Genomic DNA, 19,892 nt, shown 5'->3' with positions numbered 1-19,892 from the left:
ATCAGTGTGTGTGTGTGCGCCTAACTTGTCGTAGCCCCATAATATGCACAATCCCACCAGAAGAACGTTGTACTATTCATCAAAAATACTTTACTACCATAGTACTACACTGCTATGACATTACACAGAGTCTTAAGTAATACATTACGACTTGATCATTGCCATTCTGGTAACAGCAAATTTATAACGGGCCGTGTCCGCGACGTACAACACACGACGAGAAATGTTTAAACGACCATGTAAAGCTGTTAACATTCTGTTGGCTAATACAGAGCCCAACGCGGGGGGGGGGGCTTGGCACGAGCGCGGGCGTGAAAAAAAAAAAAACGTTCCCCCTAAAAGAAAGGTCCCCAAAAAAAAACCCCCGAAAAAAAAAACAAGACGGGCGGGGGGCGCCAGCAGGGGGTTTCGCCCGGGGAGTAAATCACTCTAGGATCGCCACTGCTACCCACAGTGCCAAAACTACTACCAAATGGTTTGCTGACCATGATATTACTGTGTTTGATTGGCCAGCCAACTTGCCTGACCTGAACCCCATAGAGAATCTATGGGGTATCGTCAAGAGGAAGATGAGAAACACCCGACCCAAAAATACAGATACGCTGAAGGCCACTATCAAAGCAACCTGGGCTTCAATAACACCTCAGCAGTGCCACAGACTGATCACCTCCATGCCACACCGCATTGATACAGTAATTCATGGTAAAGGAGCCCCAACCAAGTATTGAGCGTATAAATGAATATACTTTTCAGAAGCTGGACATTTCTGTATTGTAAATCCTTTTTTTGATTGATCTTAGGGAATATTCTAATAATTTGAGATACTGGATTTCTGATTTTCATGAGCTATAAGCCATAATCATCAAAATTAAAACAAAAAAGGCTTTAAATATTTCACTTTACATGTAATGAATATAGAATATATGAAAGTTTACCTTTCTGAATTAAATTATGAAAAAAAAGGAACTTTTTCATGGTATTCTAATTTTTTGAGATGCACTCGTATACAATATTGATTTGTGTTTCATGTTTTCAGGGCTTGTCTTGTGCTTCTGTTGCAGAAATAAATGTTGGTTTTAAAAGTAAATTAAACAAAAAAAAATGTACTTTTGTCTAAATAACTCAATTATACCCCTAGAATACATATTAGTGTTGCCTTGAAACATGTACTTGAAAACTTCTCGAAATACCGCAAAATTTTAGGGCAAAAGGAAATTCAAGGGGGGCAAAATTTTCTGAGGCCATTTAAGGTGTCAAAAGTTAACGTTGAGGCCTGGACTACTTTTTTTTTTTTAAAGCAAAGGGTCGTCTCACACCAAATACTGATTTTGTTTCATTTATTATGGCTTACTGCTGTTTATAGTATTTTTTTTTAATGTTGAAACATTTCATTTCATTATTTTTAAGCCATTTTTGGTCGACAGCATTTCTTTACATGTGCCTAAGACTTTTCCACCGTACTGTATATTACCAAATTACTGTGTAAAAGAGGAATAAAACATGCTGTTATTGGAAAATATTCGACTTGGGGCTGGTTGTAGGTTGAAAACCAGTGGAGTGTTTCTTTTATTTACAAAGCTGACTTACAGGTTCAGGTCACTCATCTCAGAAGCTTGTTTTTGGAGACGTTTTCTGAACAGTCAGTCTGTGTTGTGAGATTGTTTTACATTGTTTAGTCATTGTGTAAATCCTGCAGCACTACTGACCTGGTGTGAACCATCGCCAGCGCTGTATACAGAGCGGAGCTGCTTCAGGTGCTCACGGGCTCGGCCCAGGCTCTTTAATGTCTCGAACACACGCTCCAATGCTGTGTGTGCACGCTCTGTCGTCAGCTCCTCAGGGCTAGAGACTCCTACACACACACACAGACAAATTACAGGCATTTAGCAGACGCTCTGATCAACATCCATCAACAAAGGTGCCTTGCAAAAGGGTACTTCAACCATTCCTGCTTTTCCAGGGAATTGAACTGATGAACTTTTGGTCCCAAAGTTGCTTCTCTAACCATTAAGACAGGGCTTTCCCACACAGATTTGTCTTACTATTGTGAGGACCTTCCATTGAGATAATAATTAATACTATACGTACATCTAAATCTAATCTTAATCTCAGTAATTAAACACACACACACACACACACACCATTTAGACTTTTTAAAAAAATTTCAATTTTCGTTTTTGTGCCAGTAGGTTGAGCATCAGCTGCGGATGATAGGTAATGTGTCATTATTCTCACCTGTGTTACAACCCCGATTCCAAAAAAGTTGGGACAAAGTACAAATTGGAAATAAAAACGGAATGCAATAATTTTCAAATCTCAAAAACTGATATTGTATTCACAATAGAACATAGACAACATATCAAATGTCGAAAGTGAGACATTTTGAAATTTCATGACAAATATTGGCTCATTTGAAATTTCATGACAGCAACACATCTCAAAAAAGTTGGGACAGGGGCAGTAAGAGGCTGGAAAAGTTAAAGGTACAAAAAAGGAACAGCTGGAGGACCAAATTGCAACTCATTAGGTCAATTGGCAATAGGTCATTAACATGACTGGGTATAAAAAGAGCATCTTGGAGTGGCAGCGGCTCTCAGAAGTAAAGATGGGAAGAGGATCACCAATCCCCCTAATTCTGCGCCGACAAATAGTGGAGCAATATCAGAAAGGAGTTCGACAGTGTAAAATTGCAAAGAGTTTGAACATATCATCATCTACAGTGCATAATATCATCAAAAGATTCAGAGAATCTGGAAGAATCTCTGCGCGTAAGGGTCAAGGCCGGAAAACCATACTGGGTGCCCGTGATCTTCGGGCCCTTAGACGGCACTGCATCACATACAGGCATGCTTCTGTATTGGAAATCACAAAATGGGCTCAGGAATATTTCCAGAGAACATTATCTGTGAACACAATTCACCGTGCCATCTGCCGTTGCCAGCTAAAACTCTATAGTTCAAAGAAGAAGCCGTATCTAAACATGATCCAGAAGCGCAGATGTCTTCTCTGGGCCAAGGCTCATTTAAAATGGACTGTGGCGAAGTGGAAAACTGTTCTGTGGTCAGATGAATCAAAATTTGAAGTTCTTTATGGAAATCAGGGACGCCGTGTCATTCGGACTAAAGAGGAGAAGGACGACCCAAGTTGTTATCAGTGCTCAGTTCAGAAGCCTGCATCTCTGATGGTATGGGGTTGCATTAGTGCGTGTGGCATGGGCAGCTTACACATCTGGAAAGACACCATCAATGCTGAAAGGTATATCCAGGTTCTAGAGCAACATATGCTCCCATCCAGACGACGTCTCTTTCAGGGAAGACCTTGCATTTTCCAACATGACAATGCCAAATCACATACTGCATCAATTACAGCATCATGGCTGCGTAGAAGAAGGGTCCGGGTACTGAACTGGCCAGCCTGCAGTCCAGATCTTTCACCCACAGAAAACATTTGGCGCATCATAAAACGGAAGATACGACAAAAAAGACCTAAGACAGCTGAGCAACTAGAATCCTACATTAGACAAGAATGGGTTAACATTCCTATTCCTAAACTTGAGCAACTTGTCTCCTCAGTCCCCAGACGTTTACAGACTGTTGTAAAGAGAAAAGGGGATGTCTCACAGTGGTAAACATGGCCTTGTCCCAACTTTTTTGAGATGTGTAGTTGTCATGAAATTTAAAATCACCTAATTTTTCTCTTTAAATGATACATTTTCTCAGTTTAAACATTTGATATGTCATCTATGTTCTATTCTGAATAAAATATGGAATTTTGAAACTTCCACATCATTGCATTACGTTTTTATTTACTATTTATACTTTGTCCCAACTTTTTTGGAATTGGGGTTGTATATTAACAACAGTCTACTCTACTTATTTGTGTTTCTTTGTGCTTTTAGTGACTGCCATGAGCCACACAGAGAGAGAGAGAGAGAGAGAGAGAGAGAGAGAGAGAGAGAGGCATAGCTGTGGAGCTTGCAACACACGCGCACACACCCTCTCCTACACCCAGAGCGTATTCTTGACCTTGAGACTAGACGAAAGCCACACACTAGTGAAGGCCCCTTTTGGGTTGCATTTCCAATAGTTTGAAAATAAAAGTGAGCCTGGAGCTCTGTTGGAACTCTGCCTCCATCCTGAGTCTTCCCTAAACAAGCGGGCTCTAGTTTTCCAGCAATTTTTTTGAGACACACACTTGGCGTACGATGAGGACGGAGTCTGGTAGTGCGATGTGTGACTTCAAGCAATCGCCTGTGTACGGGATTTCAGACTGAATGTTCCCAGAGACGGGGTCAGAACACAAAAGCTCTTTTGAGAAGGAGGGAATGTCGCCTGGTTTAATCAAAATCTAACGTGCTCTCTAGAAAACAAGAGCTATGGGTGAGCGAGAGAGAGAGAGAGGGGGGGGGAAGCAAGGGCTGAACCTTGTAGAGGAACAGACACACAGAGTCTGGCTATAATGTCAAAAAAAAAAAAAAAAGGCAGAAATTCGAGCATGCAGATGTCTCTGGTCCTGAGGTTGGCACTGGGTTCAGAGCCGCTACTGTGGAATGCAGGGCCTGAAGGGTAACCATGTAACCGGTCACACTGGAGACAGATCCAAACAAATAAAAGCACCTGAGGAGCAGGACACGGTGCTCTGCTCCATCTTGTCTGTGATCTTCTCCATCAGCATGAGACAGAGAGACAGAGATATGTGAAACTCGTACACAACCACCACATGACCATGGAGCAAAAGTGCACTGCACTGAAACTGACATACATACAAACTGACATTCTTTCATCTCAGAAATATTGCTAAGATACACTACCGTTCAAAAGTTTGGGGTCACTTTGAAATGTCCTTATTTTTGAAAGAAAAGCACTGTTCTTTTCAATCAAGATCACTTTAAACTAATCAGAAATACACTCTATACATTGCTAATGTGGTAAATGACTATTCTAGCTGCAAATGTCTGGTTTTTGGTGCAATATCTCCATAGGTGTATAGAGGCCCATTTCCAGCAACTCTCACTCCAGTGTTCTAATGGTACAATGTGTTTGCTCATTGCCTCAGAAGGCTAATGGAGGATTAGAAAACCCTTGTACAATCATGTTAGCACAGCTGAAAACAGTTGAGCTCTTTAGAGAAGCTATAAAACTGACCTTCCTTTGAGCAGATTGAGTTTCTGGAGCATCACATTTGTGGGGTCGATTAAATGCTCAAAATGGCCAGAAAAATGGCTTGACTATATTTTCTATTCGTTTTACAACTTATGGTGGGAAATAAAAGTGTGACTTTTCATGGAAAACACAAAATTGTCTGGGTGACCCCAAACTTTTGAACGGTAGTGTAAGAAATTTAACGTCACTACATGACGCGGAAAAACTAGTTCATGCTTTCGTTACCTCCAGGTTGGATTATTGTAATGCCTTACTGTCTGGATGTTCCAATAAGTGCATAAACAAGCTCCAGTTAATTCAAAATGCAGCAGCAAGAGTCCTTACTAGAACTAGAAAATATGATCACATCACGCCTGTCTTATCCACACTGCATTGGCTCCCAATCAAATTTCGTATTGATTAGAAAATACTACTATTGACCTTTAAAGCACTGAATGGTCTCGCACCACAGTACCTGAGTGAACTTCTGGTCCTCTATGACCCACCACGCCTACTTGGATCAAAAGGTGCAGGCTATCTGCTGGTACCTCGTATAGTGAAGGCTACATCAGGCGGCAGAGCCTTTTCTTACAAAGCCCCACTGTTATGGAACAGCCTTCCAAGTAGTGTTCGGGAATCAGACAGTCTCAGCGTTTAAGTCTAGGCTGAAAACATATGTTTAGTCAAGCTTTTTGTTAAGTGTTTATGAGGTAAAGGTGTAGATGTGGAGGGTCCTCAGACAGTGTTTTGGTAAACTGGGATGTATGGATGCTGTCAGTCCCCCACTCGCTTGCTCACTCGAGTTTGTTGACGGTGTAGTGGCTGCTGCTTTATGTCCCGGGGCTCTCTCATGCCTGTGTTACCTTCTGTCCCTCCCCTTTTAGTTATGCTGTCATAGTTAGTTTTGCCGGAGTCCCTGCTTGCACTTAGCGCAAAATGTATACTGTTTCTACTTATTCAGGTGACATTGGGCATACCTAACAACCTGTGTTTTCTCTCCCCCCCCCCCAATCTGTCCCTCTGAGTTACATGTCGGTCCTGGGATCGAGATGCTGACCTTTTCTGCCTGATCCATCCTGGGGCCCTGTGTCTGGTTGGAGTCTCATCGCATCGCTCCTGTAGAGGACAGCCCCATGAAGACAGTTGAAAGTCACACTTGGAAGACGCTCTGGACTCTTACAGTGATGCTTTTATGGCTGAGGACTACAGTTGGCTTGCTAACTTTAGGACTGCAGTTGTCATGAACAGTTTTGCACTCCAGTTTCCATCAATGAAGAGTTTATAACATCAACGAAGCTGACTTCGTGTTAAAACTGTTAATGTTATAGTCATGCTGTCTGTTGTTGCCCAAATGAGGCTGGGTTCCCTTTTGAGTCTGTTAGGACTGGGACTGTTTTGGCCTCTAGAGGCCGCTGTTATTTCCTTATCTTGTCATGTTTGTTTTGACCTCTAGAGGCCGCCACTGTTCCTGTGTTTTGTGTTTGTGTTGATTGCCTGTTTGTCCTCATTAGTGTCACCGGTTTCCCATTTAGTTTTGTGTATATATACTCCCTCAGTTTGGTCCCTAGTCACGGAGTCTTTGTGCTACCTATGGTTTATTTCCTCTGTCCCGTGTACCTTGCTTATGCGCTTGTATTTTTTGGTATTTTGTTTTCTTTGAATTTGCTCTACCCTTTTGGATCTTCTGAGCGTTTTGCATTTTGCCTCTTCTCATTTTTTGGACTTTGAACCTTTGGATTATATGTTTTGTTTTTTTGCCCTGGAGTGTATATAGTGTATATATTGCAAATAAACTTTTTTTGATACTCTACTTTCGCCTCACGCCTCTGCAATTGAGTCATTCCCCTGGTGGCCTAGTGGGGGTTTGCTGGATCACTACACCAGCGATCTGGGTTCGATTCCCAGCAAAACCCTAACAGAGTCTGGTTCCTCTCGAGGTTTCTTCCTCATGTCGCCTGAGGGAGTTTTTCCTTGCCACCTTCGTGTCGCCACAGGCTTGCTCATTGGGGATAGATTAGGGATAAAATTAGCTCATGTTTTATGTTGTTCAAATTCTGTAAAGCTGCTTTGTGACAATGTTTATTGTTAAAAGCGCTATACAAATAAACTTGATTTGACTTGACATACATCTAGACCAGGGGTTCTCGACCTTCTGAAAGTGAAGCATATATTTTAAGTATATGTTGAAATGCTAGCTATAGGTGATGGAAATTAGGATCTCTAGATTGGGATCCAAAATTCTGAGACCACATTAAAATTATCTTTTTTTTTCCCCCACACTTATAACTGGAATTATTCTATCCACATTCACTAGATATGAGCAACTGCGTGCTCTGATTGGCTACTCTACTACTAGGCTATCAGCTCATATACCATGAGTAGAGAAAAACAAAATTGCGGCGTGTATTGCTGAACCAACCGGGGACGAAATAAAAACTCTACTTGAAAACAAAACCCCAAAAAATACAAAAAAGCAACACAATATGGAATAAAAGTATTTGATGGTAAGAACTTTTTTAAATTGTTCAAGAATTATTATAGCATTTTTCACAAACTGCTCCTGTCATTTCGCCGGTTTGTTTACATTCTTCATCTTTAAGCATTAAAACTCGATGAATTTTTTTGAACCGGTTCAAAAGCCCAAAGAAGTTTGAAAATTACATCACTGAAATGTCCAAGGAAGAATTAAATACATGTCTAAAGCTTTTCTATACCTCGGCACAAAAGCAAGACAGCACTTTCTACGAAAAAAAGAAAACAAGTCAATTCCTGCAGTCACTGATAGGTTTTTAAGAAGTCCACCTAAGTGGAAATGATTTTGTTGGATATTTTGTATAAAGTTTTTATTTATAGAATTTGCAAAAAATAAAACCACAAGTTGTCCTAGTAGCGTGTCCGCCTCTCGATCAGGAGATTGCGAGTTCTACTCACGGGCGGGTCATACCAAAGACCATTATAAAAATGGTACCTACTGCCGTCTGGCGAGGCACGCTGCAATACAGATGCGAGTGGGGAGTCAAACTCTCGTGCTTACCAGAGGAACAGCCCCCCACTGTAACCCTAGCTATGTAATAGGCGAGAGGCTGAGGGCTACGGAAACGGAGATCGGCACCGCCTAATGCACCATATGGTGCGGGAAGGACTTTAGACTTTGGCAAAAAATAAAAATGCTCTGTTTCTAAAAATCCAGTGAATGTAGATAGAATAAAACAGTTATTCCACTCAATCTTGTTATACATGGCTTATAGCTAATAGCTTATAAACTATCAGCTCATGTATGACTCGATTTCGTGGAATAATTGCCAAATATACCAAACAAACAAAAGGAAGTATTCAATATCCAAGATGTTGGTCACTGTTTAAATGTAAACAAATTTGTAACATATGCAAATACTTTATATGAAAGGTCAGATATTCCTTGAGATTGATCCCTTCTGGGCGGCACAGTGGTGTAGTGGTTAGCGCTGTCGCCTCACAGCAAGAAGGTCCGGGTTCGAGCCCCGTGGCCGGCGAGGGCCTTTCTGTGCGGAGTTTGCATGTTCTCCCCGTGTCCGCGTGGGTTTCCTCCGGGTGCTCCGGTTTCCCCCACAGTCCAAAGACATGCAGGTTAGGTTAACTGGTGACTCTAAATTGACCGTAGGTGTGAGTGTGAGTGTGAATGGTTGTCTGTGTCTATGTGTCAGCCCTGTGATGACCTGGCGACTTGTCCAGGGTGTACCCCGCCTTTCGCCTGTAGTCAGCTGGGATAGGCTCCAGCTTGCCTGCGACCCTGTAGAACAGGATAAAGCGGCTACAGATAATGAGATGAGATGAGATGATCCCTTCTGCTGAAGAACGTGTTCAGATGGCACTCCTAGGGGTTTAACCAAATGCTGTGATCAGACTACACAAATTCAACCTGATTTTGACATGACTGAAAAATTTCCAGCTTTGGGCCCAAATATGGATGTTGGGAACATTCATCCATTAACTGTGCGCTTATCCTGTGCAGGGTCGCAGGCAAGCTGGAGCCTATCTCAGCTGACTACGGGCGAGAGGCGGGGTACACCCTGGACAAGTCGCCAGGTCATCACAGGGCTGACACATAGACACAGACAACCATTCACACTCACATTCACACCTACGCTCAATTTAGAGTCACCAGTTAACCTAACCTGCATGTCTTTGGACTGTGGGGGAAACCGGAGCACCCGGAGGAAACCCACGCGGACATGGGGGGAACATGCAAACTCCGCACAGAAAGGCCCTCGCCAGCCACGGGGCTCGAACCCGGACCTTCTTGCTGTGAGGCGACAGTGCTAACCACTACACCACCGTGCCACCCTTGCTGATATTATTTCTCATTAAAAATTTTGTACTAAATTTTTGTATGGATCCCACCATACATATATACACTATATGGCCAAAAGTTTGTAGACACCTAACCATCATCCCCATATGTTCTTGTTGAACAGTTCATTCAAGATTTATTCTCCCTTTGCTCTTAATATAACCCTCCACTCTTCTGGGAAGGCTTTCCACTAGATTTTGCAGGGTGGCTGTGGGGATTTGTGATCATTCAGCTACAAGAGCATTACTAAGATCAGGTACTGATGCTGGTGAGGAAGTCTGGGGTGCAGTCGGCGTTCCAGTTCATCCCAAAGGTGTTCATTGTGGTTGAGGTCAGGGCTCTGTGCAGGACACTCGGGCTCGTCTACTCCAACCTTGATACACCATGTCTTAATATCTTTTGCTTTGTGCACAGGTGCATTGTCATACTGGAAGAGGTTTGGGCCTCTTAGTTCCAGTGAAGGGAAACTGTAAAGCTACAGTATGCAAAGACATTTTATACAATTGTGTGCTTCCAACTTTGTAGCAACAGTTTGGGGAAGAACCACATATGGGTGTGATGGTCAGCCGTCCACAAACTTTTTGGCCATATATGAATGGACCCTTTATTATCACTGTACCAGTGAAATTGACCATCAACCTGTCCTTACAGAGGGGAACAGGACAGGAAGACAGGGATAAAAGAAAAAGAAATAGTAGTAACATGAGGAGAGATGAGGAAAAAAAAAGAACACCCCCCCACTATGCTCCTGTCAGGAGTACAGTGTAGGAACATTTAAAAAACCTCCACACATAAGCACACAATAACACAAGTACACTTTGCAACAGACAATGGGATCTCTCTATATTATTGGCATCATCATTTCAATTCCAGTATTTTTGCATGGTACTGCCCAGTTAAATACTATTCCTCAGCTCTGAGACAAAGCACTGTTTTTTTTTTTTCCTCAGTGAAATGACGCATGGAACATGTGGAATGCCTTGTAATTCGCATGAATCTTGGCAACGAGGCATTTTTCCTGGAAGATCAAACAAATCACCGCATCGCACCAGAGATCATGTACCATTTATAAGTGTGCAGTTGACAGCAGTCTAGGAAAACTCGTCTTGCCGAGCCTTGTCTGATTTATATAACTGAAGAATGATGTAATCTTGTTTGTGAAATATAATCAGAATAAAAACAGATCTTGGTGTCCTTGATATTAAGCCCTAGTGTAACAGGATACTAACCACGAGGCCTCGAGGGAATACACCTTAATAAAGTCATCTTAAATACTAAATACCAAAAGGTGCTACATGCAAAGAAAAATGAGAAAACTTTCCTGGATTAATGAAAGCTTTTGGTATGAAAATTGTGTTTGTAGAAGGTGTGGGAAGTGAAAAAAGACTGTTATATGTTGTACCCTTCTTGACATTATGATGTTTTATGAGGTGGTCAGATGTCGGTTATAGCCTCTATCTCAGGCCCAAGCTTCAGTTATGCCAAAGGAATAAAAAACAGAACAGTGTGTGAAACCCAGGTGTAATAAACTATGCTCCTTAAAGCATGAAATTTTGATGGCCGTCTCTTTATTCCGAAGTTTCATAAGTTGATGGAACGCATTTTTATAAATGATAGTGATGATGATAATCCATCTCATCTCATTATCTCTAGCCGCTTTATCCTTCTACAGGGTCGCAGGCAAGCTGGAGCCTATCCCAGCTGACTACAGGCGAAAGGCGGGGTACACCCTGGACAAGTCACCAGGTCATCACAGGGCTGACACATAGACACAGACAACCATTCACACTCACATTAGAAGGGTAACTTCTAAGTAACTGAAGGCCTCTCTCACATTGGCTAATGTTCATGAGTCCACCATCAGGAGAACACTGAACAACAATGGTGTGCATGGCAGGGCTGCAAGGAGAAAGCTACTGCTCTCCATAAAGAACATTGCTGCTCGTCTGCAGTTTGCTAAAGATCACGTGGACAAGCCAGAAGGCTGTTGGAAAAATGTTTTGTGGACGGATGAGACCAAAATAGAACTTTTTGGTTTAAATGAGAAGCGTTATGTTTGGAGAAAGGAAAACACTGCATTCCAGCATAAGAACCTTATCCCATCTGTGAAACATGGTGGTGGTAGTATCATGGTTTGGGCCTGTTTTGCTGCGTCTGGGCCAGGACGGCTTGCCATCATTGATGGAACAATGAGTTCTGAATTATACCAGCGAATTCTAAAGGAAAATGTCAGGACATCTGTCCATGAACTGAATCTCAAGAGAAGGTGGGTCATGCAGCAAGACAACGACCCTAAGCACACAAGTCGTTCTACCAAAGAATGGTTAAAGAAGAATAAAGTTAATGTTTTGGAATGGCCAAGTCAAAGTCCTGACCTTAACCCAATTGAAATGTTGTGGAAGGACCTGAAGCGAGCAGTTCATGTGAGGAAACCCACCAACATCCCAGAGTTGAAGCTGTTCTGTACGGAGGAATGGGCTAAAATTCCTCCAAGCCGGTGTGCAGGACTGATCAACAGTTACTGGAAACGTTTAGTTGCAGTTATTGCTGCACAAGGGGGTCACACCACATACTGAAAGCAAAGGTTCACATACTTTTGCCACTTACAGATCTGTAATATTGGATCATTTTCCTCAATAAATAAATGACCAAGTATGATATTTTTGTCTCATTTGTTTAACTGGGCTCTCTTTATCTACTTTTAGGACTTGTGTGAAAATCTGATGATGTTTTAGGTCATATTTATGCAGAAATATAGAAAATTCTAAAGGGTTCACAAACATTCAAGCACCACTGTAAAAGCACTATATAATAAAACTGAATGGAACTGAATGTTAAATCTGATCCATACATTCTGATGCGTACAGGGCTTTAGAGGTGAAGGTGACCTTAAACTAACTAACTCTATTACAGATCAACGCTACATTAATAGTACACATCTGCATTTTAACAGAGGTTACTAATCACACCTTGCTTGTCGTGACAGGAGCGGAGACAGGAGCGGCATTCCCAACCCTTCCCTGTTCATGTTTCTGTTTGCATGCTTCACAGCTGCAGTGTATTTGCAGCTGTTCTATTGATGAATACAAACAGAACATCTCTCGAGACCTTTTCCTCTGCAGGTTGACCATTTCACCCCCTACCGTGTGCTTTTGTGTGTGTGTGTGTGTGTGTGTGTGTGTGTGTGTGTGTGTGTGTGTGTGTGTGTGTGTGCATGTGCTTCTCTTTGCAGTTATGTAAACAACTCCACATTTCCCCATCGATGCCCCTTTTCCACCAAAGCAGTTCCAGGGCTGGTTCGGGGCCAGTGCTTAGTTTGGAACCGGGTTTTCTGTTTCCACTGACAAAGAACTGGCTCTGGGGCCAGAAAAACCGGTTCCAGGCTAGCACCAACTCTCTGCTGGGCCAGAGGAAAGAACCACTTATGTCAGCGGGGGGGGGCGGAGTTGTTAAGACTAACAACAAGACCGTGAAAGATCGCCATTTTTAAGCGACGAGAAGCAGCAGCTGTACAAACGCGAAGTCATCCATTATTATTGTTGTTGCTGTTGCTTCTTCCGTGTTGTTTTTGCTTCGATGTTCTCGCCAAGGTTTATGCAAACGTAGCGACGTAACTGACATATACAACGACGTAATGACGTGGCTCCCCTTAGCACCGCGAGCTATGGAAAAGCAAACTGGTTCTTAGCTGGCTCGCAAGTTGAACGAGTTGTGAACCATAGATGTGTTACGTTCATTATGTCTTCTTATTAAATCAAATCATTGGTTTTCTTTTGTTTCAGACGTGTAAAAGTTTTTTCCTTTACCTGACATGTTTCGATGGTGTAACTTCCGTCTTCATCAGAGGGTCACCCGGATGTTGATGTGCAGCAATCATAACCGATCCCACAGAACGCGCAACAGAAGAACAACACATACGGCAAGCTTTGATCACATGTCAATATCCACCATGGGCCATACACAAAGGCGCACAACAAGTGAAAACAAAAGAAAAGACACAGATGAAAAAAGGAAGAAGACGGACAACCCAAAAACAGGAAAGCAAAGCAGTAGTGACTCTACCGTATGTCAGAGGAGTTACAGAACGAATCCTTTGTGAAACCACACACAAAACTACGACAGCTACTAGTTCACCTTAAGGACAAAATCGACCAACACAATAAATGCAATGTCATATATGAAATACCATGACAGTCATGCAATAAAACCTACATTGGGGAGACAGGAAGGAGCTTTAGGACACGAAAAAAGGAACATAAAAAGGAATGTGAAAAAGAAACAGAACAGAGACAAACGAGCAAAAAAAGATAAAGCCACGCAAGAGAACCTCAAATCAGCAATAACAGACCATTGCAGAAGGGACAATGCTCAAATCATACAACAAGAGAACAACAGATACCACCGTTGGATTAAGGAGTCAATAGAAATCAGAAAGCGTAGCCCAAGAACAATAAACAGGGATGAGGGGGCATACATGCTCTCCCAACACCTGGAGCGCCGTCCAGAGGGGGCAACACTGACAGCGGGAGGTGTGACCGACCTGTCAATGTTGACAGGGAGGGCACACCTCCGTAACATCAGCTGATTACAAAAGCACGTCACACACCAACATCCGGGTGACCCTCTGATGAAGATGGAAGTTACACCGTCGAAACATGTCAGGTAAAGGAAAAAACTTTGACATGTCTGAAACAGGCGGCACGGTGGTGTCGTGGTTAGCGCTGTCGCCTCACAGCAAGAAGGTCCGGGTTCGAGCCCCGTGGCCGGCGAGGGCCTTTCTGTGCAGAGTTTGCATGTTCTCCCCGTGTCCGCGTGGGTTTCCTCCGGGTGCTCCGGTTTCCCCCACAGTCCAAAGACATGCAGGTTAGGTTAACTGGTGACTCTAAATTGAGCGTAGGTGTGAATGTGTGAATGGTTGTCTGTGTCTATGTGTCAGCCCTGTGATGACCTGGCGACTTGTCCAGGGTGTACTCCGCCTTTCGCCCGTAGTCAGCTGGGATAGGCTCCAGCTTGCCTGCGACCCTGTAGAAGGATAAAGCGGCTAGAGATAATGAGATGAGATGAATGAGATGTCTGAAACAAAAGAAAACTAATGATTTGAGTTGTGAACCAGCACCAGCACTGGCCCCGAACCAGCCCTGGAACTGATTTGGTGGAAAAGGGGTATGAGAAAACCCAAACCCAAGCTGCTTCAGGCGTATGTGTGAGTTCAGATGTTCATGAGTGGGAAAAGCTCTGCTCTCTATTTGGCATAAATATTTATAAGAAATATCAGTGGGTGAAAAAGCTTTGGTTAATTCAGACGACCTTCCGTGGAAAAAAGTTCGGAAGGGTGTAGGAAGGGCAGGATGACTGCGATGTTTCGGGAAGCACATTATTTACTACTTTGGAAATCCTCATAACCCTGTAATTACTACAGCAGAGTGGGAGAGAGAGTGATGAAAGAAGGAATGAGAGGAAGAGCCAGAGAGGAGAGACAGAAGGAATGAGAGAAAGAGATTATCTGCTATTTGTTCGTCCAAATATAGCCAGACTCAGATTTAGCTTCTGGATGTCTGTTTTGCAGTGGAATGCTCTTCTCTGTGTCATGTCGTTCTTTCTCTCGCTCCGTCACGGTTTAGCTAAAAATAGTCGGGTGTAAGAATGGAGGGCAGATTTGGCATTTGTAGCATTAGTAGCAGCAACCCAGGAACTCTTTTCCTTCTAGCAGCAATTACAGCAGCTGGTTAAAAGTGGTCGACCTGTTTCACCACTCGAGAACCGGTTCTAGTTGAGAACTGGCTCCAAATTGTCTGATCAACCGGAATCATGTGCGTCGATGCTGCTGGAAACTTGCAACAAGACGGAGTTACGGCTAAAGGCCAATTTATGCTGACAACGCAGTCCTCGCAGATGGCGTCGCAGACAGCGTCTGCGTAGCCCTCCCACCTTCGCAGACGCTCTGCGCGCACCTCCCAAAAATTGTGACCGCCGCAGAAGCCTCGCAGACAGCGTTGCAGACAAGAGGGCTCTGATTGGTCCACTCTACATCCGCTGTACACGCACTTCCGCTTCCCTACTTTCCCGGTTTGGTTTGTTTTCATGACCGGCATTTTTAAAAACACGAGCGAAGATGGAGCAGCACGAAGAGCGGTTGATCGAGGAAGTGAGGAAGTACGTACATCTATACGACTCCAGTTCTAGTCATTATAAGTAACCGGAGGATAAACACTCCACTAACCACACCCACCAACTACTCCTAGCGATTTCGCGACTTCGCGCCCCCTTGCATTGTGGCGGTGAATAACATCGCGCACGCCTATTACTCCCCGCTCAACGATAAATTACAACTGTCTGCGAAAAGCTACCTGCGAAAGCCTTGTCGCAAGAGCATGCAGAGGCCCTTAAGAAGAAGAAGCGGTCCAAAGCATGGCTTCATTTCTACTTGCAATGTCTGTAACATGATCATTTCAAATAAGTGGAAACACCAGCAATATGTCAGTTTTCCAAGTTATATCCTATTAAGGAAAGGAGCATCAGAATTTAGTTTAACATTTCAAATTTTACTAGGCATGTCGACATTCTACACTGTGTTCACACTCAGAGATAACAACAAGATCAACTATGAGCTACTGCTCACTTGCGTATCCCCCCGCTCTCGCTTATATCAGAATGCAAGCAATTGAAGGAATAGGACACTAATTATCAATGTTGACGTCAAGAAATAATTAACCCTGAAACAAGTAAATAAAGAGCCGTGTTCTCCCCAGGAATTTCAAACAGCATCCTGGTAAACGGTCATTTTGAAATAGCATTTTGCTTCTTGAAATGGCGTCAAAATCCACCCTGTATGTTTCGTAAATACATTCAGTCGGTAAACAGGAAGTCGATGTGCGACAGACCTGAGAACGGTATACACGGTACAGAACCCCAAGCTGAAGCTCGGTACCAAATATCAAGCAGTTGTGATTTGTAGTTGCTGAGAAAAAAAGTGTTATGAAAAATGTGTAAATCCACCCTATATGTTTCGTAAATGCATTCATTCGGTAAACAGGAAGTCGATGTGCGACAGACCTGAAAACGGTATACACGGTACAGAACCCCAAGCTCAAGTTGGGTACCAAGTGGCTATGATTTGTGGTTACTGAGAAAAAGGGTGTTTCAGATGGACGGACGGAGATATGGAGGGAGGTAAACCAGTATTAGTAATAATTATGTTTATAATTATGATATAATAACTAATAACTATAATTAGTAAAAAAAATATGCAAATTAGCATTTAATTAGTATTAATTATGCTAATTATGTAAACCTTTAATCAGTACACTCAATAAAAAAGTAATAAAGATTACTTCTAATCCCCTCTTTGTGCTCTGTAGGCCTTTGTATTTCTAAGTAGGGCCTACTAGTGTTTATATGAAAGAGTATAAATACTTATTTCGATTAATATTCACAGCTTTCAAGGTGAACCTCGAAAAAACTGCGTGCGTTACATCCAATGACCATTTCCAATTAATTGAACTGAAATTGACACTTGCGTTTCTGAATTCCGTTTTTTTTTCCAATCTCATCCCGACCACTAAGCTCTCAATATTTTTCATCAAAACAACAACAGTTATATTCTAAAATGGTTATTCATTTACCTGAATCAGTTTGATTTGAAAAAATAAGTAGGTAAAGCTATGAAAACTCACCTCAAAGTCTCCCGTGAAGCATAACGTCAAAACTAGCAGACGGAAAATTTTGCTGAATGCTTCATCAGAAACAGTGAGAGCGAGAGAACATCCCTATAAAAGTTATCTGATTGATATTCACGAGTAATCCAGTCGGAAACCGATCAGAAGAGAGAGAGCCTGAGCGCTTTCCCGGAACTCAAAAAGCACTGGCAGTTTCCCGACGTCAGGCGAGCAGAGAGTGTACTCTATTGTACCAATTTCAACCTGCCGTTCCTCCCAAAGCTCTGAATAGATCTTAACGAGATACATTTATTTGGAAAGCAGAGATTATAAGCTTTTTAATGATAGTATTCATGATAGAAAATATTCAAGAGTTAAGCAATGACAGATTTGGAAACTCAGATGAGCGTCCGCATGCACAATTTTCACAGCACGGCCAGCGAGCGTCCGATATGCCTAACTGTAGATCAAAACTGAAGACATCAAAATTATGAAATAACACATGGGACATGTATGGAATTATGTGGTAAACAAAGGCTACGTTCACACTGCAGGCTGAAGTGACTCAAATCCGATCTTTTTGCCCATATGTGACCTGTATCCGATCTTTTATTGACAATATGAACGACACAGATCCGATTTTTTCAAATCCGACCCAGGCCGTTTGGATATGTGGTCCTAATTCCGATCCCTATCCGCTCTTTTCATATGCGACTTCAGTCTGAACCGCCAGGTCGCATTCATCCGACTTACACGTCATCAACAAGCCACAAACGTCACTATTCTGCGCTGAAGTAGGCGGCGGGTCTCTCAAAAAAAGTTACAACAACATGGCGCATAATCACGGGCGCAGATAGAGGGTGGGATTCGTCCCACCCAGATTTAAATTCACTTCGTCCCCCCCCACACACACACACACACACTTTGCATAAGGCAAACCTCACGGAAAAATCAAAAGACTAATTACCATTCGGTTTATTGAGGTGCACAGCAGTGTATACATAGTTGCAACAACTCACATAAAACAAAACAAAGACTGATATTCGGTTGGTTGAGCTGCGCAGACTGCACAGGTTGCGAGCTCAAGCTTGGTTGCTATAGTAACCCACAACAAGTTTGACAGGCATATCGAGGTTGGGGTTGGTTTGCTGGCAGCTTTGTCCCCCCCAGTTTTTTTTCCCCCCCAGTTCAAAAAACGTATCTGCGCCCCGCGCATGACATCAATGCGAGGGACGCTTCGGGCTGTGAAGGTTCTGAATCTTCTCAATGGAAGGACGCAGAGGTTAGGGAGCTGATTTCCATTTGGGGGGATACAGCTATTCAAGCTAGATTGGATGGGTCATACCGCAACCGGGCGGTTTTACTTCCGTAAACACTGGCCATGCTCACTGCGTGTGACGTCGTCGTATCCTGCAATGCGCATGCGGAACATTTTTAGGTCGCTTTTCGTTCATACTGAGGATCACATACAAGTCGCATATATTTGTTAATGTGAACGACCTCACAAAAAAATCGGATTTCACAAAAAAAATCGGAATTGAGCATTAAGCCTTGCAGTGTGAACGTAGCGAAAATGTGTTTGATATTTTAGACTCTTCAAAGTATCCACTGTTTATCTTGATGACGCTTTGCACGCTATTGGCATTATCTTAACCAGCTTCATGAGGTCGTCACCTGGAATGCTTTTCAATTAACAGGTGCCTCGTCAAAAGTTAATTAGTGCAATTTCTTGCCGCCTTAATGCGTTTGAGATCAAACAGTAAACACTAAATAATAAAAATACAGTAAATAGTCCTAGTCCACAACTGTAGTAATCCATATGATGTCAAGAACCGCTCAACTAAGTAAAGAGAAACGACATCCATTATTACTTTCAGACATGAAGTGACTTTTAAAGGAAACTGAAAGCAAAATTTTGATGATAAAAAAATTTATTTCTCATTTTATTAAATATAGGAACGCTTTTTTGATCGCTATTTTGTCACTGCTATAGCAAGTTATGAGTGTTTGAAATACGCTCTGTAATACATCAGTCCATATGTCAAAGCGATGGCCGTAAACGAGATTCGTTGAGACCTGTGCGAGACGTCGTAGGACGGAAGTAAAACGTACAGCGGAAATCAAAGTGACCGACATCTGCCAACGTTGTCAAAAGACGCGCGCGCCCTCTTTCGAATGCTGACGTAATCAAGCCGGAAGTTTTGTTTGTTTTGATAGCAATCAGGAAAGTTTGAAAAAAGTAGGCAGTAATCGTCATTTAAACTCGTTTTTGTGCAATATTTTGTTTGGAAAACAGTTTTCAAAATGGCGGCACTGACACCTGGCTGACACTTCACGTTTCGAAGTTTCGCACAAGTCTCGTGAAGATCGCGCAGATAAGCGACGCCTGCCGTGGACCAAACGAACTAAATTCAACATGGCTAAAAAACGAACAGGCCGATAAGTATAATATTTAATTGCGATTAGTTGCCAATACGAGTCACAATATAAGGTTACTAAAACCGAAAACATAATTGAATAACACGTTAATTAAGAAATAAAGCAAGTTTAAAAATGACTTCAGTTCTCCTTTAATTCATAAAGGAAAAACCACTGAATTAGAAGGTGTCTCCAAACTTTTGACTGGTACTGTATGTATGGTACTTGTTGCACATCCCATTCCAGATTTAGTCCCCGTTTTCTGGGAAGGCTTTCCGCTAGATTTTGTAGCTGGCTGTGGGGATTTGTGTTCTGTCAGCCAGAAGAGCTTTTGTGAGATCAGGCACT

The 19,892-nt window shown here is 42.6% G+C and overlaps 1 protein-coding gene across 1 annotated transcript in view; it reads right to left on the bottom strand.

Moving 5' to 3' along the window:
* scfd2 (sec1 family domain containing 2) overlaps window positions 1–19,892 on the bottom strand; it is a 417,589-nt gene that overhangs the window by 62,429 nt on the left and 335,268 nt on the right. Inside the window, exon 6 of the mRNA XM_060917394.1 lies at window positions 1,707–1,852. Coding sequence (XP_060773377.1) covers window positions 1,707–1,852 — 146 coding nt within the window. The remainder of the gene's footprint in view (window positions 1–1,706; window positions 1,853–19,892) is intronic.

This window comes from Neoarius graeffei, chromosome 3 (assembly GCF_027579695.1).
Source record: "Neoarius graeffei isolate fNeoGra1 chromosome 3, fNeoGra1.pri, whole genome shotgun sequence".
NCBI classification, from domain to species: Eukaryota; Metazoa; Chordata; class Actinopteri; order Siluriformes; family Ariidae; genus Neoarius; species Neoarius graeffei.
The sequence above is the reverse complement of the archived record's forward strand: the minus strand, read 5'-3'. Positions and strand labels throughout refer to the sequence as shown.